General features: G+C 53.1%; 1 protein-coding gene and 1 non-coding gene across 6 annotated transcripts in view; both read right to left on the bottom strand.

The window, feature by feature from the left end:
- Positions 1 to 456: 456 nt before the first annotated feature.
- Positions 457 to 23,485, bottom strand: part of ZNF710 (zinc finger protein 710) — an 80,224-nt gene continuing 57,195 nt past the window's right edge. For 4 of the 5 annotated variants that reach the window (XM_045395991.3, XM_065548424.2, XM_045395992.3 and 1 more), the window contains exons 2-5: positions 13,699 to 15,190; positions 8,707 to 8,898; positions 7,704 to 7,878; positions 457 to 2,985 (exon numbers count right to left, since the gene is read on the bottom strand). In XM_045395991.3, the coding sequence (XP_045251926.1) occupies positions 2,816 to 2,985; positions 7,704 to 7,878; positions 8,707 to 8,898; positions 13,699 to 15,162 (2,001 nt within the window). In that variant the 5' untranslated portion in view covers positions 15,163 to 15,190 and the 3' untranslated portion in view covers positions 457 to 2,815. Of the gene's footprint in view, positions 2,986 to 7,703; positions 7,879 to 8,706; positions 8,899 to 13,698; positions 15,191 to 20,885; positions 20,979 to 23,485 lie in introns of all 5 variants that reach the window. The other variant, XM_065548423.2, reaches the window with a different exon arrangement.
- On the bottom strand, positions 5,502 to 5,564 carry LOC123574815 (U7 small nuclear RNA). The gene has a single exon (XR_006699999.1). It is a non-coding gene; the product is annotated as a U7 small nuclear RNA (small nuclear RNA).

Genomic DNA, 23,485 nt, shown 5'->3' with positions numbered 1-23,485 from the left:
TGAGTAATGCCCTGAAACTCTCAGGGCTGTAAGAAGAAATGTGGACTGCTGGCTCCAGCAGGCCCACCCCCTGGGAAGAAGCTCAAGGTTTCCTGCGTCTTCTTGCCTGTCATCAGCACAGGGCTGGCAGCTCTGCTGAATGCAGCCTCTGAAGCCCAGCCTGGCATCGGGAGCTGGCTTCTTTCCTCAAGCCATGTGTGTGGGTAGGGAGGGGAAGCAGCTTTTCTCTGCAAGTGCTGGGAATGCAGGGGCCTTGGCCGGCTTGACTCTTTTGACTCAGGCGCCTGGCCCTGCAGGTGGCCATTCCAGTGCAGAGGATGGTCTCAGCCTCCCCTGGGCCGCCCCTGGAGAGTGCAGCCCTGCTGTGTGGGGCTGGGAAGTTTTGCTGAGAGTTCCTACTAGGGGTGAGGGCCAGGTCCCCAAGAGCTGGGGAAAGAAGCATTTGCAGTCACCTCACTAAAGAATATTCATTTATTTATAATTATTGCTAAGTAAACTTCTCTTTTAAACAGGAACATAAAAACACAGTAGGGCTTTGCACAAGTGGAATCTCTAAACAGTTGGTTTGTATACATGTCAAAATAAGTTAGAATGGAATTCGTCCAGGAGTTTCCAAGTCACCCGAGAGGCTGTGCACCTCTTTTGAGAAGTGTAGGGAGGGGTGCAGACAGGAGCCTTGCCGAGACCACCCCCCAGCTCAAACTGTGAGTTGTGCTGTTTCCTCCTCCTAGCTTTGCCCAGGTCCAAGGCACAGGGCAGGGGGCGTTCAAGTATCGAACCTCACAGAGGGCCAGTGCTGACAGTGGGGCTGGGGGAGGGAAAGGAGAGCCCCACCCCGGGGGCCAGACCTTCTCCCTTCAGTTTCCAAGACCAAGGCCACTGCACTGGCAGGTGGGAGGAGGAGGAGGAGGTACAGGGTTCTTTTTGGTACCAGGGGAGAAAGACGTTGTAGGAAGAGGTAGTTGCAGGGGATGATGCCTTCTGCTCAGCAGGAGAAAATGTCTTGTGCAGTGACGGGGTCACTGCCACCTGAGGGTCATCATGGCGGGCACCTGGGAGGTTGTGGGGCCTTGGGGTCTGGGAGCCACACTTGGGCCACCTTGTCCATCCTCAGTCCTGATCACAGTCACCCTGAGGCCTGGCTTGGTCCTTCACTTAAGGATCCAGCCTTGGGGGTGGCTGCGCTGCAGATTGGTTCCTCCCACCCGAGGCTGTTCCCCTCTCCGGGTTTCTAGGCTGAAGTTAGTGGCTTCATCTGTGCCTTTGAGGACGACTCCTGCTTGCCACTCCCCACTGAGGCCTCAGGAGGCAAGTGGGTGGGGGTCCGGGTGCCCTAGAGTTCCTGAATGTGATATTTCACTGCCCTGGGCCTGTCGTCTCTGGTTCCAGGGGCAGGAGCTGGCGTGGGAACAGAGGGGAAGACAGCAGGCGGGCGAGAGAGCTAGCTCTTGGCTGAGCAGAGTCAGCAGCCCTGACAGCCGAGGATGGGACATGGGATGGAGCAAATCAGCAACTGCAGGAGCCAGGCAGGGGTGGAGGGCTTTCCAGCTCTGCTTTCTCCTGCCTCCCACCCCAGCCTGCTGAGGCTGCTGCCAGCGGCTGCACCTCCAGGGCCAGTGTGACAGTCCCCATGGAGCCCCGGTCCTGCCCGGCCAGGCTGCTCGGGGTGGGTGGGTAGGAAGGAAGCACGCACAGCACACGAGGAAGCTTATGCTTGGAAAAAGAAAATGCATCTCCATCAGAAAAGGTCATAGGTGACACACAGTTGGAAAGAAAAAAATAAGTTACCTTCAGAAGACCCCCTTTGCTCAAAAAAACCCTTGATTTCCCTCTGTGGGCTTCACTTTCCTTTTTTAAATACGTTGCTCTTTCCGGGGAGCTGCTGACTTGTTATCCCCGTCGCAAGGTGGACACTGAGGAATAAGAAATGACTGCGGTCCCCCTACCCCGCAGGTGGTCCTGGGCCTTCCCCAAGGACAACCCTTCTTGGTCCCCCGTGGTGCCCTCATCCCGCCCTGCTCTGCCCCATGCTTCTGGTTTTTGTTAGTGTGTGCCCGACGCAGGGCCTGTCCCGGCTTTGTTCCTGGTGGGGGCCCCCTGGTGAGGCGTTCCAGCTAGGGCCGAAGTGGATGACGTGTTGCAATCCACTTTAGGGACACCCGCTTCCAGGAAGGGATATAGGACAGGGGTCTTCTGGGGGCTGGGCTCCCCCCAGCTGTCCTGCAGGCCAGGGCCAGGGCCACGTGCATGCCTGGCTTGAAGAGCACGTGGGAGACCCCGGGAGGTAGAAGGCAGAGTGCCCTGCCTGGCAGTCTGTCGACAGGGCAGGAAAGGGGGCCTGGACAAGGGAGGGGTGGGCAGTACTGGCCAGAAGGGAGCTCAGACATCTTTAGAGGCAGGAGTTGGCCGTGAAAAAAACATGGCTCAAGTGGTCTCTTCTTCCAGTGTCAGGACCCCTGAAGAGCTCTGCTGGGTCTGGAGAGACCCCGAGGGCCTGTGCCCTTGTGACCTGTCCCCAGTGGCCCCACTTCTCCCACCCCCCATGGAAGCAGGCCAGGGAGACTCAGATCTGGGCCTCGTGTTCTCCTTCCCTTGCTGGGATGCCTGGGCCTGCGCTGGCTCACAGCCGGGGCCAGTAGTACAGTCTCCATTTGGTCTAAAGGTCCCTAGTGGTGCAAATGACTTGGGGAGGGAGGGCTCAGAACAGTGGGGCAGTAGCTTGTTTCTTGGCTGCAGGAGGTGCAGCCTGCAGCCCATGGGTCTCACCCCCATTCCCTGGCCCCCCTGGTCCCCGTTGGGGGTGGCCCAGCTTGTGCTATAGCACATTGTAGTAGGCCATCTCTTTCATGGCCTGTTCAGTGAGGACACTGGCCTCGGCGCTGCTGTCCACGCTCGCATAGCTGTAGGCGTTCTCCTCAAAGTCTTCCATCTCCTGCTGGCCATCGAGCTCAGAAGGGTCAGTGCCTGTCAGCTCCATCATGGGGTCTGTAAGAGAGGGGCACAGTCAGACCTGGCTACTGTCTCATGGGAGGAGCCAGTCACCCCCATGCAGGAAGCTGATGGCCTTTCTAAAGAGAGGGTTTCCCAGTCACAGCCTCCAGGAGCCTCAGCTGCCTCTCAGCCTTCCCACCCTCGGACGCCTCAGGGTCCTGTGGCTTCTAGCTGGGTCACCAGACCTAGGCCGTAAAGCTGAGTGTGGGGGAGTGGGTGCTATCGGTGAGGGCCCTTGTGAGAACTGCAGGCCTGGCCTTGAAGTCTTCTTTGGGTCATTCCTCTATTGACCCGTCAGTCACTAAGCCCTACTTATTCCTTCTCTGCAATGTTTCTCGTTGGCCATGGGAAGCTGCCTGCACATCACCTTTGCAACACTTATTAGCACCTGCTGCATGCCAGCCACTTCACAGGCCTCGCCTCATCCAACAGTCACAACAACCCCATTTAGCAGCTCAACAGGCTGAGGTTTAGAGAGGTGAATCAACTTGCCAAAGGTCACCCAGCACATGCTGTTGTTCTGAGCCACTGTGCTGCTCTGCCTCAAAATGCTGGAGGGTGCTGTTCCTCCTTTGGCCTCCTGCCAGCATCTGTGCTTTTCTATCGGTTCTAGCCATTGGTATCCTTGGGCCTGGCTCTCCAAGGGACAGACAAACACTCAGAGTAGGTTCATAAAGAATATGTCAGGCAAAAACTCTGAAGAGGCCCCTTGGAATTTTGTAATTATAAAGCTCTTACAGGGGAAGCCCAGGGTACGATCTGGGGGAACTGGGAGGCTGGCAGGGGCTGTGGCTGGCCCCCAAAGTACATCTGGCCCTGTCTGCTGAGATGTGTGTGGGGGGGAAACAGACCCCAGGCTGGGGGCAGCCCTAGCAGGTCTAAGGCAGGCTTTGTCAGCCTTGGCACTTAGGGCCATAATTCTTTTGTTGTGGGGCTGTCCTATGCATTGTAGGATGTTTAACAGCATCCCTGGCCTCTACCCATGAGATGCCAGTAGCATCACCCCAGTTGTGACAACCATAAATGTCTCCAAACACGGCCAAATGTCACCTGGAAGACATACTCATGCTCAGTTGAGAACCACTGGTCTAAGGGTAATCCCATCCCTTGCCAATTAGTGGTTCAGGAATAGGCATGTGACCCAATCCTGTTGAGTAGGTCATGAGGAAAGGCCTGCTAGTAAGTTCTTAGCACCTTCTCATTGATGTCAGAGAGCTAAGGGGAGCAGGCTGTTACTCTTCCACTGGATGTGAACAAGGAAGCACACACCCTGACGGCCACTGGCAGCCATCTTGTGACCATGAGGATATTTGCAGCTAATGCTGTGGACAGAGGAAGCCTCACCCTGCTGTCACGGTTGGCGAACTGAATCAGCCAGCTCTGAAGAGGGCCTAGACTTTGAGACATTTCTTTTCTTTCTACTTTTGACAAGGTCTTGCTCTTTTGCCAAGGCTGGAGTGCGGTGGTGCAATCACAGCTCACTGCAGCCTCACCTCAAAGCAATCCTCCCAACTCAGCCTTCCAAGTAGCTGGGATGATAGGTGTGTGCTACCACACCTGGCCTTGAGCCATTTCTTAATTTCCTTATTGTTTAGGCCAGTCTGACTGGGCATCTGTTATGTGTGCCTGTAGCATCTAACGCACTGTGAGTCTGCCGGACTTTACAAAACAAGGTCACCTGTCCCATATCTTATAGATTTGGGCTGTTTCTTCCCTCGGTCCTAGTGCCACACCCTCATGTTACATAGCTGGTTTTAAAAACAAGCTAAATAAAGCACCTCGGGAAAATTTCTACCTGTGGGTCTCTGTACGCCATCCCTATTTTGTTTATCAAGTCTATTGGTCCTGTCCTGTGGGCCCCAGAGAATAGTCTGTAGCATTTTTTATAAGGACATTGATCCACCTCCCGAAATGACAGCCCCATAGTTAACGAGATTGTTCTGTCTAGAATGTATGCTGCCTGCCTTCTGCATACGCATCAAGCCTGGGCTTCCCAGACCAAGGCTGTATGTGGGAGGTGGGGACCTGGAGGCCAGTCGTTCCAGGGCCAATCGCTTCATTCTGTCATCTGGTACAGCCAGGGAATAGAGCAGTTCTAAGCATCCCTGGTGACTGAGCTCATATAGAAAGAGGTTGTACCTTCACCACCCCTAGGAACAAGGTGTACAGGGATTGTCTTTTTAAAAAATCTTGTTTACAGGGGGCGGGGTTTTTGGTAAAAACTGGAAAACCTGCTAAACAAATTCTTTTTTTTTTTTTTTTGAGTCAAAGTCTTGCTCTGTCATCCAGGCTGGAGTGCAGTGGCACAATCTCAGCTCACTGCAACCTCCGCCTCCCAGGTTCAAGCAATTCTCCTACCTCAGCCTCCTGAGTAGCTGGGATTACAGGCATGCGCCAACATACCCAGCTAATTTTTGTATTTTTGGTAGAGACGGGGTTTCATCATGTTAGCCAGGCTGGTCTCGAACTCCCAACCTCAGGTGATCTGCCCACCTTGGCCTCCCAAAGTGTTGGGATTACAGGCGTGAGCCAGTACACCCAGCCTAACAAATTCTAAAAGAGCTGTAACACTGACAGTCTCTTCATGGTCCCAGTTATTTCCAAAAGGGCACGGTCTGCTCTGCTTCCTTCTGGTGGGTTCGCAACAGGACAGACCCACGGGAACACAGCTGTCAAAATCTACTGCACATGGAATCACCCAAAGTGCTTTACAAAAATCCTGATCCCAGGCCACATTCCAGATCACTTACATTTGAACCTCAGGTCCAAAGTCAGGCATCAGCATTTAAAACATTCCTCAGGTGACTCCCAACATGCAGCTGATTTGCCAGCCAGCCCTCTGGAGTCTGGATCAAAGGTTCTCAATGTGAGGTCCCTGAACCAGCGGCCCTTTTGCTAAGAACTGGGAACTTGTGGGAAAGGCAGTGTCTCACACCCCACCCCAGACCTACTGAATCAGAAACTCTAGGGGTGGGGCCAGCACTTTGTTTCAACAAGCCCTCCAGGAGACTCTGAGGCACTAGTCTGGTCCAGTGTGTCTCAAGCTTGACTGTGCAACATATGGCCCAGAGATCTTTTTGAAGTGCAGAGTCTGATTCAGCAGGTGTGGGTGGAGCTGAGAGGCCAGCAAGATTCCAGGTGGGGCCGACGCTGCTCATCCTCCTACCACATTTTGAGTAGCAAGGAGCTACCAAGAGCAGCCGACGGGGTTTCATTCTCATCTACTAGAAGCAACCTTAATAGACAACTGAAAAACAAAACAAAATAACTGAGATACCTGTTTCTGCCAGAAAACCCAGGTCATTCACTGGTTAGCTGCTCCAAAACCAGAGTTAAGGCTACTGCAGCTGTCCCCTGCGTGCCTGACTGCGTTCCAGTAAATAATCCCACGTGTCAAATCAGCTCACCTGGTTACTGCCAAGGCATGTTCCCAGCTGGTGTGACTCAGAGGCACACCAGAATTTTTTATTATTATTTTTTGGCGATAGGGTCTTGCTTTGTCACCCAGGCTGGAGTGCCGTGGTCCGATCACAGTTCACTGCAGCCTTGAACTCCCGGGCTCAAGTGATCTTCCTGCCTTAGACTCCCAAGTAGCTGAGACTACAGGCACACGCCACCCCACCCAGCTAATTTTAAAATAGTTTTGTAGAGACCAGGTCTCATTATGTTGCCGGGTTTGGTATCAAACTCCTGGCCTTAAGTGATCCTGCTGCCTCGGCCTCCTAAAGTGCCAGGATTATAGGTGTGAGCCATCATGCCCGGCCAGAGCACCAGAAATAGCTCCAAACTGTAGAAGGAGCCTCCCTGTGGTACTGTCGGCTCCCTCCTTCCTGTGGAGTCTCCACAGCAGTCCCTCCCCACCATGAGGCCAGAGAGGCTAATAGCTTTGCTGTCACCCAACAGAAATGCCTTTAGTACTGACCACTGCTGGAGGGAAAGGCTACCGCTAATACTTGGCATGTTTTCTGACAGCCTCTGAAACTTCTATGAACTGCTGAGGTGTAGGGTCCTCTCCCAAAATTTCTCCCAGATCTTAACGTCAGGCCCGTCTGGCCCTTTCATGAGTACGTGGCTTATCGTTTGTGGCAGGCACTTGTGAAGAGTGTGACTGATTGACACTTTTTTGCCTTGGTTGCTGGGAAGCTCAGATCTCCCCTCTGCATGTCCCTTCCCTAGGACCTCCCATGGTGTACTTGGGAGTTGGGACCTCACCTGGCTCTCCCTTATCTTTCCAGCTGCCATTTTTTCCCCTTTTTAACTTTCTTTCCCATCCACTTATTTGAAATATTATTTTGCGGTAACGAAATAAAGTGTCTGTCACCTCCTGCTGTGTTGTCATCTTGCATGAGCTACCTAACTTTACTGTTCTTCAGTTTCTGCATCTGTAAAATGACGATAATAACAGAGCCAACCTCGCTCTGAGGATCACGAGTTAATAAAGGCCTGGCACACAGTTAGCACTCAATAAATGTTAGTTATGATTTTTATTATATTGTTTACGTGAGCTCATTTAAGTCCTTTGAAGAAGACATAAATATCCCATCGTTATTGTCATCATGGCCCTCCAGGGTCCCCCCCTCTCCAGACCTGAGCCCATCCCAATGAAGTCTCAGCCTTGGCCAGCCTCCCCACTCCTCTAACTGGGCAGGAGGCTCCTGAGTGTGCCATGTTGGTATCATTCCTGCTCTGTCCATTGCGCTCGGCCCACCCACCTTGGCTGTCCAGGCCGATGTCCATGACGCCATGCTTGACCTTCATGTGCCGGCTCAGGTTGCCCTTGAGATTAAACTTGCTGGAGCAGTAGGGGCACTTGAAGGGCTTGCTGCCCGCGTGCAGGTGCATGTGACCCAGCAGGTTGTACATGCGGTTGAAGGACTTCCCGCACACCTAGAACACATCAACCCGGTGTCCTGAGCCTGTGGGGAACCTGCTTTCCCTGGACCCCAGCCCACTCCCACCTCTATGGCCAGGCCGGAATCCTATTCTTTTTTTTTTTTTTTTTTTGAGACAGACTCTCACTGTTGCAGTGGCGTGATCTTGGCTCACTGCAACTTCTGCCTCCTGGGTTCAAGTGATTCTCCTGCCTTAGCCTCCTGAGTAGCTGGTTTTATAGGCATGTGCCACCATGCCCAGCTAATTTTTTGTATTTTTAGTAGAGAAGGGGATTCACTACGTTGGCCAGGCTGGTCTCGAACTCCGTACCTCGAATGATCCACCCACCTCAGCCTCCCAAAATGCTGAGATTACAGGCATGCGCCACCATGCCCGGCCCAGAATCCTGTTCTTTATGGACAGTTCTCTCTTTATGTTTTTCCATGTGACCCCAGACACCCGAGAGACAGGGACACAAGCCATCCATTGCGGGTCACTGCTCCTGTGGGTCTGCCCCACTTTCTCTGAGCTAGAGTTATCAGAAACCCAGGGCTTGGATCTCTAGCAGCACTAAGCCCCCAGGATGGGGTCCTTTCTCTGTGGCTGCGCCATGACCTTCACCCCCTCCCCAGCTCTCATAAAAACCCAACTTCAGCAGCTTTCAGGATCTGAATCCTCACCTGCCCTCCCAACCCCCAAAGCCCAGGCTAAGTTTCACCCAGCCGGGGCTCCTCTTGCCCACACTGGCCAGGCCAGCGCTTGGTGGGCCACAGCTGCTGCAGGCATGCTGATTCCAGGCCACCCTTGGGGAGGTCCCAGCCCTGGGGCCTGACGGCCTGGTACCTTGCATTTGAATGGCTTCACGGGCGAGTGTACAATCATGTGGGTCTTGAGGGTCTGCTTCTGCACAAAGGTCTTGAAGCAGATGTGGCACTGGTAGGGCCGGACGCTGGTGTGGATCAGCATGTGCCGCTTCATGTTTGCCTGTAGGGTGAACTCCCGGCCACACACCTCGCACTTGAACTCCTTCACGCCCTGTGGGGTGGGGGGTGATGGTCAGGGCCACCCAATGGCCACACCCTCTGGCAGTGACCCTCGGTGGGGAGCCGGGTAGGTGCAGGGCCATAGCATCACAAAGGCACAGTTTCTGGGAAATGTCTCTTTTTGAGGGTATTCCAAAATAGGTAACACTTGTTTAAAACCACCAAAGAATGTTGGGGCAGGGCCACTTACTCCAGGAAGCCTTTCAGTAATAGACAGAAACAGGCTGTGCCTTACTGTAACGATTCAGATACCTGCTGTCTCCTGCCCCCAGGGTGGATGTGTACATAAGGTCTGTACTAGTGCACTAAGGCAAATGCGTGCTCATTCATTCATTCATTCATTCATTCAACAACCATTTACCGGGCACCTGCCCCAAGCCAGTACCACACTAGGTGGCAGGGGCCTGTGGTCAAGAAGACACGGGGTCTGCCTGCTGTCTGTGGACTGTTTCATCAGATCAAGGACATGTGTATGTGTTTTTATCTTCCGTGCTGTCTCTTGGTGGCCTTTTTGGTTCACAGACCCTTTTGATAATATGATTGAAGCTATGGACACCCCCCAAAAATGGCACTTAGGTCTGTGTAGAATTTCAAAGGGTCTTAAACTCCTAGAGCCTATCCACTGACCTCTTGAAAGTGTTTTCCTAACTTCCATGGTGATAACAGCCACCTGTAGTTCTGTCCAACATACAGCCTTACAGGCCGCTCCCTGGAGGGTCTAATTTGTGGGGCCTGGGATGGGCCCAGGAATTTTTATTCTCAACAGGGCCCCCAGATGATTCTTATCATTGATGGACTTTGGGCTATTCACCCCCAGCAGACATGGATTCCAGGGGAAAACCCACTGGTTTGGACTGTGAACATGCTTTTCTATGGTTTGGAGGTCACTCCCAGAGCAGGACAGGGTGTTGTGTGCAAAGGGGTCCAATTTATTATCCATGAAGGAAAGTTAGGATAAAAGCTGGGAGCTGGGCTGGGCACGGTAGCTCACACCTATAATCCCAGCATTTTGGGAGGCTGAGGCAAGAGGATCACCTGAGGCCAGGAATTCAAGACCAGTGTGGATAACACGGCAAGACCCTATCTCTAAAATTTGAAAAAGGCCAAGTATGGTGGCTCATGCCTGTAATCCTAGCACTTTGGGAGGCTGAGGCGGGCAGATCACAAGGTCAGGAGTTCGAGACCAGGCTGGCCAACATGGTAAAAACCCCATCTCTACTAAAAATACAAAAATTAGCCGAGTGTAGTATACACCTGTAATCCCAGCGTCTGAGGAGGCTGAGACAGAAGAATTGCTTAAACCCAGGAGGCAGAGGTTGCAGTGAGCCGAGACCACGCCACTGCACTCCAGCTTGGGTGACAGAGTAAGACTGTCTCAAAAAAAAAAAAAAAAAGTAAAAATAAATAAATAAAAATTTATGGGAGTGTTTTTCTTTTTGATGAGTAAGTAATTTAGTAGGAACCCAATGGGACATGTGTCTGTGGTCACAGCTGCTGTCTTTTTTTTTTTTTTTTGAGACGGAGTCTCGCTCTGTCGCCCAGGCTGGAGTGCAGTGGCGCGATCTCGGCTCACTGCAAGCTCCGCCTCCCGGGTTCACGCCATTCTCCTGCCTCAGCCTCCCGAGTAGCTGGGACTACAGGCGCCCACAACCGCGCCCGGCTAATTTTTTGTATTTTTAGTAGAGACGGGGTTTCACCGTGGTCTCGATCTCCTGACCTTGTGATCCGCCCGCCTCGGCCTCCCAAAGTGCTGGGATTACAGGCGTGAGCCACCGCGCCCGGCACAGCTGCTGTCTTAACTGCTTGTTTGGTATAAAACTTTGTATTATAACTTAACAGTTCCCGTGTCTATGTCTCTTAGCAGCAGGGACTTGTGTTGTATACCCTCTTGACACACTGCAGATGTGTATGACCACCAGGGGGCCCTGCCATTCAGGAGTTTATTTTATAAAACACATGATGTGCACATTGTACAAATTTAGGCTGATAATAGGGACATTTTCAGTTTTATTAGCCTTTGGATTTTGCTTTCAGCTTTTCTTCACAGTATTAACACTCTATGGACTTGGGATTTTTTTTTTTTTTTTTTTTTTTTTTTTGAGACAGTCTTGCTTTTGTTGCCCAGGCTAGAGTGCAGTGGCATGATCTTGGCTCCTTGCAACCTCTGCCCCCTGGGTTCAAGCAATTGTCCTGCCTCAGCCTCCCGTGTAGCTGGGACTACAAGCGCCCACCACCACGCCTGGCTAATTTTTGTATTTTTAGTAGAGATGGGGTTTTGCCATGTTGGCCAGGCTGGCCTCCAACTCCCGACTTTGTGATCTGCCCACCTCGGCCTCCTAAAGTGCTGAGATTAAAGGCGTGAGCCACTGCGCCAGGCCCTAGACTTGAGATTTTTAAGTCCCCTAGTAGAGGAGAAAGATGGCAAATGTATAGCACATGTGCTGTCACCCTGCACAATCACTCCTTGTAGACATTAACAATCAATCATAAGGTTTTATTGCCAGGCCTAGATTCAGTTTCAGAGTCCTTTTCTCTTTTTGGAGACAGCCTTGCTGTTGCCCAGGCTGGAGTGCAGTGGTACAATCACAGCTCACTGCAGCCTTGACCTCCTGGACTCAAGCGATCCTCCTGCTTCAGTCTCATGTATAGCTGGACCACAGGTGTGCGCCACCATGCCTGGCTAATTTATTTATTTATTATTACTATTTTTTTTTTTGAATAGAGTCTCACTGTGTCACCTGGGCTGGAGCACAGGGGTACAATCTCAACTCACTGGAATCTCTGCCTCCTGGGTTCAAGCAATTATTGTGCCTCAGCCTCCCTAGTAGCTGGGACTACAGGTGCACACCACCACACCCAGCTATTTTTTAAAAAATATTTTTAGTAGAGCCAGGGTTTCACTATGTTGGCCAGGCTGGTCTCAAACTACCGGGCTCAAGTGATTCTCCTGCCTCAGCCTCCCAAAGTGTTGGGATTACAGGTATGAGCCATTGCATTCGGCCCAGAATCCTTCTTTTTTTTTCTTTTAAAGTCTTGCTATGTTGTCCAGGCTAGAGAGCAGTGGCTATTAATAGGAGCAATCATAGCCTCAAACTCCCAGGTTTGAGCAAACCTCCCACCCCAGCCTCCTGAGTAGCTGGGACTACAGGTGTGCAGCACCATGCCTGGCTAGACTCCTTCTTGACATCACATTTTAGGCAGCTACTACCAGTTGACTGGAGGAGCCTCTGCAATGAAATCTACAAATTGCTGGTTTCTAGGCCTGGCCGGGTGTTAACAGCTCCCCGACTCCCTGTAGTGTCTACTGTGAGAGACAGGGTCACATATTTGACCTGGAGTATCACTCATAGGCCACTGTTATGGGGAGAGGAAGCTCCATGTACATTCAGCTTTGAAGGGTAAAGTTGGTGGGATTTTGGTGGAAACCATGGGGCAGCCAAGTACCAGAGTGGGATTGTGGGACCCGAGGGGCCTCATTCCACCTACCTGGATATGAGGGCCTCTCAGAGGAGGTGATGTTGGCTGAAAAGTGGGGAGACTAGTGGCTGAAGGCAGGGAATGGAGAGCAGGGGAGTATGGGTTAAGGCTGGGTTTAGAGACATGGTAGATTAGAAAGTGCTGCTCAATTTTCTGCCCTCCCGAGCCACTGTTTATAGTTTAGCCATATTCTAGAACGACTTGTACTTTTCCGTAACAAATATTTTTCCTTACATCTTCTCTGCTTTGAAAATTAAATATATTTAGCCTGTTCCTAAAGGGAAGTCACAGGTTTTGATTCGCTTTTGTAATGACAAGGAACAAAGGACACCCTCTGTACTTCTGACCACTGAGCTAGGATGCCTCCCTGTTGCATCCTGGCCTTTCTCTGGCCTCTGTCCTCCCATCTAGAAGATAGGGAGGGTAGGCTATTTCAGTGATTTTCAAACTGTGTTCCTTGGGTCTTGCAGGGGTTCCATAAACATTTCATTTAAAAACTTTTTTTTTTTTTTTTTTTTGAGACAAGGTCTCAGTCTGGTTGCCCAGGCTGAAGTGCAGTGTTGTGATTTCAGCTCACTGCAACCTCAGCCTCTCAGGCTCAGGTGATCCTCCCACCTTAGCCTCCCAAGTCGCTGGGACTACAGGTAGTGGCACATAACGTTTAAATTTTTTTTTTTTTTTTTTTTTTTTTTTGAGATGGAGTTTCGCTCCTGTTGCCCAGGCTGGAGTGCAATGGTGCAATCTCGGCTGACTGCAACCTCTGCCTCCTGGGTTCAAGTGATTCTCCTGCCTCAGCCTCCCAAGTAGCTGGGATTACAGGCATCCGCCACCACACCCAGCTAATTTTTGTATTTTTAGTAGAGATAGGGTTTCACCACATCGGCCAGGCTGGTCTTGAACTTCTGACCTCAGGTGATCTGCCCACCTTGGCCTCCCAAAGTGCTGGGATTATAGGCATGAGCCATCATGCCTGGCCTTGTTTAAATTTTTTTGTAGCAATGGGGTCTCATTATTTTGCCCAGGCTGATCTCAAACTCCAAGACTAAGCAATCTGCCTGCCTCGGCCTCCAAAGTGCTGGGATTACAGGCGTGAGCCACTGTGCCCGGCCAAATACGTTTTTGAATGCGTAAAGCTTTACTACTTAAAAAATTAATTTCAATTATATAGCATTTCTTTCTAATACTCATCAAAATAAGTATGTAATGATAAAACTAGGAGACCACCTAAATGGTCCCATCTGGGACTCCGGAAAGTACTGGATGAAAAATTGGCAGGAGGGGCAGGCAGATCCCCAGGCCCTGGGGATGGCCTTACCTTGTGGGTGAGGGAGTGCTGCTTGAGGTGGTGGATCTGGCTGAACTCCATGCCGCATTCAGTGCACACGAAGGGCCGCACGTTCTGGTGCTTGAGCATGTGGTTCTGCAACTGGCTGCGGTAGTGGAAGGACTTGTCACACTCGAGGCACTGGTAGAGGGTGGGGCCCTGATGAGAGGCCAGGTGGCGCTTGAGCTGGGTCAGGGTGGAGAAGTCCAGGCCGCACTCGACGCAGACGTGGCAGCGGCCACTCTCGTGCTTCACTTCGTGGGCCTTGAGCTCGCTGGGGTAGGCGAAACCGCGGCCACAGAAGTGGCAGCTGTAGGGCTTGACCTCCGAGTGCAGCAGCATGTGGCGCTTGAGGTGGCTGGTCTGCGTGAAGGCCTTGTGGCATACCTGGCACTTGTGGGGCCGGGTGCCCTGGTGCGTCAGCAGGTGCGTCTGCAGGTGGCTGGGCTGCTTGAAGAGCTTGCTGCAGTGTGGGCACGAGTGTGGCTTGATGCCGTTGTGGCCCAGGATGTGCGTCACCAGGTTGTACTTGGACGTGTAGGACTTCTCGCACATGCGGCACTGCCAGCGCTTCTGGCGGTCGCCCGCCTCCACCAGGTAGGAGTCGTCGATCTGCACGTTGATGTCCAGCCGATCCAGCTGGGCCTTCTTGTGGCGTTCCACGGTCGAACCCGCCACGTCAGCCTCGAACTCGCCGGCCTCCTGCCACACGAAGCCCTGTTCCGGCTTGACAGGCTCCGGGGACTCCATGCTGGGGGCCTCGGGGTCACTCAGCGGGGCCAGGTGGGGTGGCTCGAACCCACACTCTGTGGGCAAGGCCTCTGGCCCAGGCAGCGCCATGCTGGGCTCGGGGAAGCCATCCCGGGCCGGGGCCGGGGCCGGGAAGTGAGGGTCATACGAGGCCACGTCCAGCTCCGGTCTCGGGGTTCGGGGCAGATGCCGGAGCGTCCGGGGCTTGCGGCTGAAGGCGCTGAGGTCAATCATCTTGACGGCGCTGCTTTGCACCAGGGCCTCGCAGCCGCCACTGGCTGCCTCGGCAGGGGCTTCTGCTGGCCCTGCTTCCTTGTCGTCACCTGGCACAGAAACCTCATAGACCTCTTGCTCCTCCTCCTCCACCTTCTCAAACTTGACCTTGGGCACCAGCCGCACAGGTGGCCGCGTCTTCCGCCGGGTGTGCTTCTCGAAGGCTGCCTCCACCTCCAGCACCTCCTCCTCTGCCGGCTCCTCCAAGGCCCTCCCGTTGCAGGCCAGCTGGTAGACCTCGGGGCCTGGTGGCCCGGGCTCTCCCACGGCTGCTCCAGAAAGCTCGGGCCCCAGGTCCGGGTAGAAGGCCTCAGCGCTTATGGTAGCTCCAAAGAGCTCATTTTCGGAGACCAGGCCAAGCACGGCAGCCTGAGCCAAGGACAGCACCACCACAGCGTCCGTCTGTGTCCCTGAGTCCATGAAGCCCTCCATCCCGCGACGGCTAGCTAGGAGGGCATCGCTGTGGGTGGAGAAGGGAAAGTTAATATTGCTGGCTCACTGCTGCATGGACAGACAACAGACATAGCACGGACTAGAGCTTGGCTGATTTTGGGTGTGTCTGACCCTGATGTCTTTTCTACTCCTGCCTTGGGAACAGTGCACACTTGTAATTTCAGGGAGCAATGATTCCCGCTGTGTATCTGACCATCTCCTCCAGCTCCCTGGGGGATCCTGGGTAAGCTCTGCCCCCTTGCTGGCCTCAGTCTTCCCATCTGTACAACAGGGAGGTGGGATTTCCTCAGTGGTTCTCAAATTGTGTTCTACAGGTCCTTCAAGAATTCCTTAAAAAGGCCCGGCATGGTGGCTCACATCTGTAGTCTCAGCACTTTGGGAGGCTGAGGTGGGCGGATCACCTGAGGTCAGGAGTTCGAGACCAGCCTGGCCAACATGGTGAAATCCCGTCTCTACTAAAACTACAAAATTAGCTGGGCTTGGTGGCGGGCGCCTGTAATCCCAGCTATAGGAGGCTGAGGCAGGAGAATCGTGTGAACCTGGGAGGTGGAGGTTGCAAGTCAGCCGAGATTGCGCCACTGCACTCCAACCTGGGCAGGAAAGTAAGACTCTTTGTCTCAAAAGAAAAAAAAAAAAAATCCTTAAAAATTGTATTCAAAAATGCAAAAAATAAAGATTCTACTATTTAAAAACTGATTTTAAAAGGCCCACCTACTCAAATGTAGTATGCGCTACATTCTAACACATTCAGTAGCCCCACTGGCTTTGTTGCCAAAGTAATTAATTTGCACAGACCTTGGGACTGTGCGGTGAGGTGTTAACTGTCATTATTTGTAATGACTCGGCTGTATGAATGAGAATGTATGACAAAAAGACACAACATAAAAAAATAAATTAGGTGCTGAGGCTGATCTCAAACACTGGCTATCACTTGTCAGCCCCGATGCTAAACATATGCATCTATCACAACTGGTTGTTGTTTTTCTTCATTAACTAAATGTTATACATTTAAATATCTAAATTTATACTGATCAAAATATCACTTTTATCTGATTTATACATTGGAGTTTCATGTCAGATCTGATTTGAAAGAAGGGCTCCTTGACAGCTAACATGTTTGAGACCACTATCTGAATTGAATGCTCAAACAGGCTCCCAGGTTCACATTCATAGTCTCTCATCTAACAGGTTTTTTTTTTTCTTTTTGATTAGAGATAGGGTCTTGCTCTGTTGCCCAGGCTACTGTGACACAATCATGGCTCACTGCAGCCTCAACCTCCAGCACTGAAATGATCCTCCTGCCTCAGCCCCTCGAAATGCTAGGATTACAGACATGAGCCACTGTACCTGCCCCTAACATGATCTTCTGAATAGTGCCAATGTGCCCACCTGCCCAGGTACAAACCCCCAGCACAGCAGCCTCTTCCCTCGCTGGGGGCTCCAGCCACATATGGAGGCACCTGCTCCGTGAGCCCTCTGTGGAGCCCGGTCTTTGCACCCATGGGTCTTCCCACCTGGGGCAGCCTTTTCCCAACCCCATTGACCCCTGCTCCTCCCACCAGCCTCCGAGGCATGGCTCGAGGTCCACCTGCTCCTGGGGTCTTCCTGGCTCTCCCAGCCTGCCCTCGTGCCCTCTCCAGGCTTCCAAGGACTGCAGCACGCCAGGCAATGTGCCCACAGGGGGTGGCGGCCTCCTCCTGGGTCTATACCCCTTGCCCTGGTTCAACACCTGGCACATCAGAGGAGGGGGGATGGCATTACTGGGGTGACTGTCGCCTGCTCTGCTCTCAGGGCTCCCAACCGACCAACTACCAGCTTCTCCCAGGGCTAACGGTCAGGCACACGGTCAGCAGCCCTTCCTTAGGAAACCGGCTCCGGGCAAGGCGTCCCCCTCCCCCCAGCGCCCAGTGGAGCTTCCCTTTCCTGAGGACGGCTAAAAATACCCCAGACAGGAATTTAGCCTTCTTGAAACGGACACCAAAGATTAAACTATCAAGCTTAGAGTGAGGCTCTCGTGGAAGGGATCAGATAGAAGGAAACCTTGGCCTAGGGGTCAGGGTGCATCTGAAATAGGCTGGAGGGGCTAACCCTGCTTCCAAACCACCACACCCCACCCCAATGTCCAGCTGCTGGGAAATGCAGTCAGCGAGGACCTGGAGTCCCAGCTCAGTCACTTGAAAGTGACTAAGCAAAGTCACAGCAGTGGCTCAGTTTCCCCATCTGAAAAACAGGGATGAAAACACTCACCCATGGAAAGGTTGTGAGAGCCCAGGGTCCTAACACAAGTGAAGCAGCTTGGTTCATTATAAAGCCCTAACCAACTGTAAAGGATCACTATTGGCCGGAGCATGGTGGCTCACACCTGTAATCCCAGCACTTTGGGAGACTGAGGTGGACGGATCACTTGAGGTCAGGAGTTCGAGACCAGCCTGGCCAATATGGTGAAACCCCATCTCTACTAAAAATACAAAAATTAGCCGGGCGTGGTGGCAAGTGCCTATAATCCCAGCTGCTTGGGAGTCTGAGGCAGGAGAATCACTTGAACCCAGGAGGCGGAGGTTGGAGCGAGCAGAGATCACGCCATTGCATTCCAGCCTGGGCGTCACAGCAAGACTCTGTCTCAAAGGAAAAAAACAAACAAACAAAAAAAAAAACCATTATTATCTGCCCAGATCTCTGGGAGAAGCCTTTTCTGAAAAAAGTCACAGAGCCAAGAGATGTTTCCATTCTTGGGCCCCAAATTCAGCAAAGCTTAAGTGATTCTGAGGACAACCGCTAGAGACTGAGAACTCATTCATTCATTTATACAATAAATAGCTGCTAAATCCCTGCTATGGGTTAGGGCTTGTGCTTGGAGACAGCAAGGTGAATGAGGTAGGGTCCTGCCCCTCGGGGCCCACCACAGCCACCCCCAGTGCCCTCCAGCCACTGTCAGGTTTGTAGAGCACGCTGAGGAATGTGGCTGCCTCCTGTCACTGCGGTCTGACACAGCACCCAGCGGCAACCCTCCTGTCTGTTGTGGGGTTTGGGCAAATGATGTGTTCAGCAGTTTTTGTAAACTTCCCCAAAGGCAGGACCAGCAAGGAGGAACTGAGCATCAATGGCCAAGCCAGTGCTTCCCCCTTGGCTCTGGATGCTGAGTTCAATCTAGGCCCTGCTGTCTACTAGCCATGTGACATCAGGTGATTCTCATCTCTATGGGGGGGAAAAGGCTCCTGACTCATGGGACAGTGAGATGAGAATGGCAGTGTCGTTAGTTCCCTTTCCTCTCCTTTCCCCTGCAGCCTAATACCAGGCATCAGCCCCCTCCTGCCAACCTCAAGGGTGCGGGCACAAGGAAACAGTTAACACTGCTTTAGAGGCGAGGAGAGGGCAAAAACGTCAGCCAATGAACTGCCCATGGGAGCTGAAGTGTGGTTCCCTACAGCAAGGGTAACCATGGAACTGACCATCCACACTGGGACCCCTTCTACAAGGAGCCATTCCTTATAGTCACACCAGGACACCAGAAGCAAACCCCTTCCCATATGAACAGGTAGTTTGGACTTGAGAAGGTGCGTCTGTCTCAGGAGCCTGTGCTTGGCTGTAGAAAGGGACTAACCCGGAGTCCTTGCTCTTGAGGGTTTGTGCCTAAGTAGGGGCAGGAGAGCGGCACAGAGAGCTGCCAACAACTGACGACGAACACCACGGAAGAGCTACAGCTTCTCATTACAGAGACTCACCAGGTCCCCAGTGAGTCATTTAATACTAGAAACAACCCGGGGGGCAGGGGTAGGGTAGTGCGCTCCCCACCTCATGCCCCAGGAAACCCAGGCTTGAGTAACATACTCCCGAGTGCCTCATCAATGAAGGGAGAGCTGGGTCTGCAGCCAGGCCGGTCTAGCCCCACAGCGGGTCCCATCTGTGCTCCTGCAGCTATGCACCTGCGGAGGTCACATCTGAGCCCAGCTCCTCAGTTCTCAGGAGCTGTCCTGGGTCACTACAGGCCAGCAGGGGCACATAGGCAAGACCTGGGCAAACTGCATCATGAAGCCTCAGGCTCCTTCCTGGCTGGCTGGTCCAGGGCCTCAGCCGGTTGGGGGAATTGGGGTCTCTCCTTCTACTAGAAGTCTTCATTGAGCCACCGCCCACCTGGGCAGTTGGCCCCATGCTTTCTTTTACACTGGCCTGGACACTTGGTTGAGTAGAACACCCACCCACCCTGTAATGCTCACTTTGTGGGGCTTATGGGGGCAGGCCCTGTCCATGTTGTCTTGTTCACTGGGGACGCCAGGCAGGCTCTGTGTGCGTGCGTGCGTGCGTGCGTGCGTGTATGCAGAAGGGGCTCTGCTGAGGAGGGAATCTAATTTACCTGTGTTTCGCATGTGTGTTCTGCCTGCCTATCACACACGAAAATGAGGAGTGGGGAGCCCCGGTATCGCTCTGTTCTTCCTCCTCCTGGGCCAGCATTGTGGCTCGTGTCTCCTCACCCACTCTGGTTCCATCTCCCGGGCTAAACCCTTCTGTTTATGTCCTGGCACGGGGCCATCCACGGCAGGAAGAGAGCCTGCCAGGTGTGTGTCACCTGTGTGCCAGGGCTGCCTCCCCACCCACCCCAAGGCCCCTCTGTCATCTGCCTGGGGCCCTACTGTGGCCCCTCCCTTCTTAGAGCAGGGCCTCTTCCACCACTTGTGTGGAGGACTCAGAACAAAAGCTCCCCCCAGGTCCAGGAGAAAGGGGAGCTCAGACTGCCCCAGGCTGGCGAGATGAGGGGCGTCCACTGGCTGGGATGTGGCGTGGCCTCCCACCAGGATGGCCTTGGTCCCCAGGGTGGGGAGAAAGTCAATGTGAAAGGCGGGGAAATAGAGACGCAGATGAGCTGCCTGATTGTAGTTGTGCTGGGAGTGGGGGAAGGGAGGCCATATCAGAGAGAGAGAGAGAAAGGGAGAGGGAGAGAAGAAATGAAGAGACAGGGAAGGGGGAGCAGAGGAGGAGCCTGAGTGAGGGGGAGGGAGAGAGAATGAGGCTGTGGAGGCCAAGAAACAAAGGCGGGAGGGGGAGGGGCGTGCAGTGACACCGGAAGCCCAGGACTGCCCTATTTCCCAGGGCTGGGCACCTCCACCTCCCAGGCCTGAGGGCCAGGCCAGCCCCTGGGGAGGGAACAAACACTCATCGTCTGGGGGCCAGCAGGGGACCTTCCCCACCCAAGCAGGGACACAGGCTCCTCAGAGCTCTGGAATCTCTCACTGTGACTTCTATGGCTTTGCCCCATGGGTCGTGTAAAGGCTGGGCAAGTCACCTGGCTCCTCCACGTGTCTGTTTCCTGATCTGTAGAATGGGCACAAGAGCCTACTTGGAACGCGGAGGCGGGCAAACTACTGACCTACTTGCCGGTTGCCAGGGTCCCTTCCCCAAGCTGTGACAGCACCTCATCTCATCCCACACTGCTTACAACAGTGCTCCTTTCCTCTCATGGGGACCCCACCACACCCCTGCTCTAGGAGCAGGGGAGGATCGGGTGGGATCAGGGTGGCTGGTGTCCCTTAGGACACAGATCTCAGGGCAGAGAGTAGGTAAAGACACCCAAAACCTGGTCTGGCACGACAGGAGCCATTTTGAAGGAAGAACCAACAGGACCTTGTGGCCACCTGGATACTCTGGCTAATTCCCACCACTAGGGAGATCTCAAACACCAACTGAAGGGTGGGTGCAGCGGCTCACACCTGTAATCCCAGCACTTTGGGAGGCCAAGGCAGGCGGACCACTTGAGCTCAGGAGTTTGTGACCAGCCTGGGTAACATGATGAGCTCTCGTCTCTACAAAAAAAAAAAAAAAGCAAAAATTAGCTAAGCATGGTGGCATGCCTGTAGCCCTAGATATTCAGGAGGCTGAGGCAGGAGAATCGCTTGAGCCCGGGAGGCAGAGGTTGCAGTGGGCTGAGATCGTGCCACTGCACTCCAGCCTGGGTGACTAGAGTGAAACCCTGTCTCAAAAAACAAAACAAAAAAAAGTATAGAAATAAAAAACAAACAAACAAACAAAACAACCAACAGACAGAGGTCTGGGACTTCTGCCAGGCCAGGCTTGGGACATCACCAAGCACCCCTGATCAATGTAATTTGGAATAGTCATCAGTGAGCCCATACTCCCTGACACAGCCTCAGCAGTGCCTCAAACTTATGCTGGAAGGACAGGTTTGCCTGTTGGCTCCCTCATCTTGGCCTTGAATTACCAGGTTGCTCAGAGTCTGCAGTCTCCAGCCCTGCAGCTGAACCTCTGACTTTTTATTTATTTATTTATTTATTTATTTGAGACAGAGTCTCACTCTGTTGCCCAGGCTGGAGTGCAGTGGCATGATATTGGATCGCTGCAACCTCTGCCTCCTGGGTTCAAGCAATTCTCCTGCCTCAGCCTCTAAAGTAGCTGGGATTACAGGTGCCCACGACCATGCCCGGCTAATTTTTTTTATATTTTTAATAGAGACAAGGTTTTGCCATGTTGGCCAGGCTGGTCTCGAACTCCTGACCTCAGGTGATCCACCCGCCTCGGCCTCCCAAAGTGCTGGGATTACAGGCGTGAGCTACCACGCCCGGCCTGACTTTTTATTTTTTTAAGAGATGGGTCTTCCTCTGTTGTCCAGGCTGGAGTGCAGTGGTGCCATCATAGCTCACTGCAGCCTCAAACTTCTGGGATCAGGCGATCCTCCCGCCTCAGCCTCCCAAGTAGGTGGGACTAAAAGCATATGACACCACACCTGTCTAATTTTACATTGTTTTTGTAGAGGTGGAGTCTTGCTAAGTTGCCCAGGCTGGTCTTGAACTTCTGGGGTCAAGTGATCTTCTCACCTTGGCCTCCCAAAGTGCTGGGATGACAGGCATAAGCCACTGTGCCAGGCTTGAGCCACTGATTTAATGCACATTTACTAAGCACCTATTAGGTGCTTGCTTGTGGGTACATAGAAGGGGCAAATTAAAGTTCTCACCCTTGGGGAGTTGACTTGTATGAGATCAGTCCACATGAAGCACCAGGATCTCTGGGAGGTGGGGGCTGCAGTATGGGGTTGGAGTGGGGACAGGACTGAGGGCTGGGTCCCATGGAGGCAGTTCAGGACCCAACAGAGCAAGAGCAGGGAGGGGACTCCTGACCCTGGGTCTGGCATTCAAGTCCTCCAGGATGTGACTCTGGGCTTTTTGCCCCTCGGAGTCCAGGGCCCTGGGGCTGAAGAGGCTGAAGCTGGAGTGGGTGGGACAGGTAACCAGGTGGGAGGAGAAGAGGAAGTTCCAGGCCTGTACACAGCTGTGAAAAACATGCATGGGATTTCACCGCCTAAGGAAACCAGCCTCTTGGTTTCCCCTGTTGTCCTCCTCGCAGGAGGCTTCAAGGGAAACTCTGCTCGCATGCGCAGAAGGGAAGAGGAAGCGAGAGCTGGGAGGCCTGTGCACACCTCGGGGCCCCTTGCCACAGTCTCACTTCTGCCCAGCCCACAGGCCTCAGGAGCCAGGGGCCCAGGGAGCTGCTGCCCGCACAGGGGAGGGGCAGAGGAAGCTCCAGAGTCTCTTCCTCCTGGGATCCTGTCTCTGCCTTGCTTCCCCTTTCTCTATGGACAGATTCACTGAGCCCCGCCTCTGGTGGCTGGGACCCTGACACAGGGCCACCAACCCACAAACCACCGTGATGCGCACCGTGCCCAGCCCTGTTAACAGATAAGGAAACTGAGACCCAGGGAGGGGAAGGGAATGGTCCAAGGTCACACAGTGAGACAGTGAGGGAGCAAGGACTAGAATGCAGGTCTCCAGCCCTGCATCCCCCACAGCCTTTTGGTAGGTGGGATGCACTGCCCATGCCTTCATTTGCTGCCCAAGATGGCTCCCAGGCAGGCTCCATGGCCCCTCTGCCCCCAACTCACCGATGTTCCCTACCTCGGGGCCCCTGCACAGGCTGATTGCCCTGCCAGGACTGCCCTTCCCTTGAACTGGGTGAATTTCCCATCATCTTTGAGGATTTAGTGCAGGCACTGCCTCCCTTGAAGTACACGAGGGCAGGATGAGGACCCTTCTCCCAGCCTGAGATCATCACTGTGATGGTAAATCTTATGCGTCATCTTGGCTAAGCTATGGTGCCCGGCTGTGTGCTTGGCTAAGCTAGATGTTGCTATGAAGGTATCTTGTAGATGTGACCCACATTTACGATTGGTTGACTTTAAGAAAAGCAGGTGACCCTCCATAATGTGGGTGGGCATCAAACAATCAGTTGAAGGCCTTAAGGGCAAACACTGAGGTTTCCCAGAGAAAGAATTCTGCCTTGACATATGAATCTTGCCTGA

Source organism: Macaca fascicularis, chromosome 7 (genome assembly GCF_037993035.2).
Source record: "Macaca fascicularis isolate 582-1 chromosome 7, T2T-MFA8v1.1".
NCBI lineage: Eukaryota > Metazoa > Chordata > Mammalia > Primates > Cercopithecidae > Macaca > Macaca fascicularis.
This window is presented reverse-complemented; position numbering and strand designations above follow the sequence as displayed.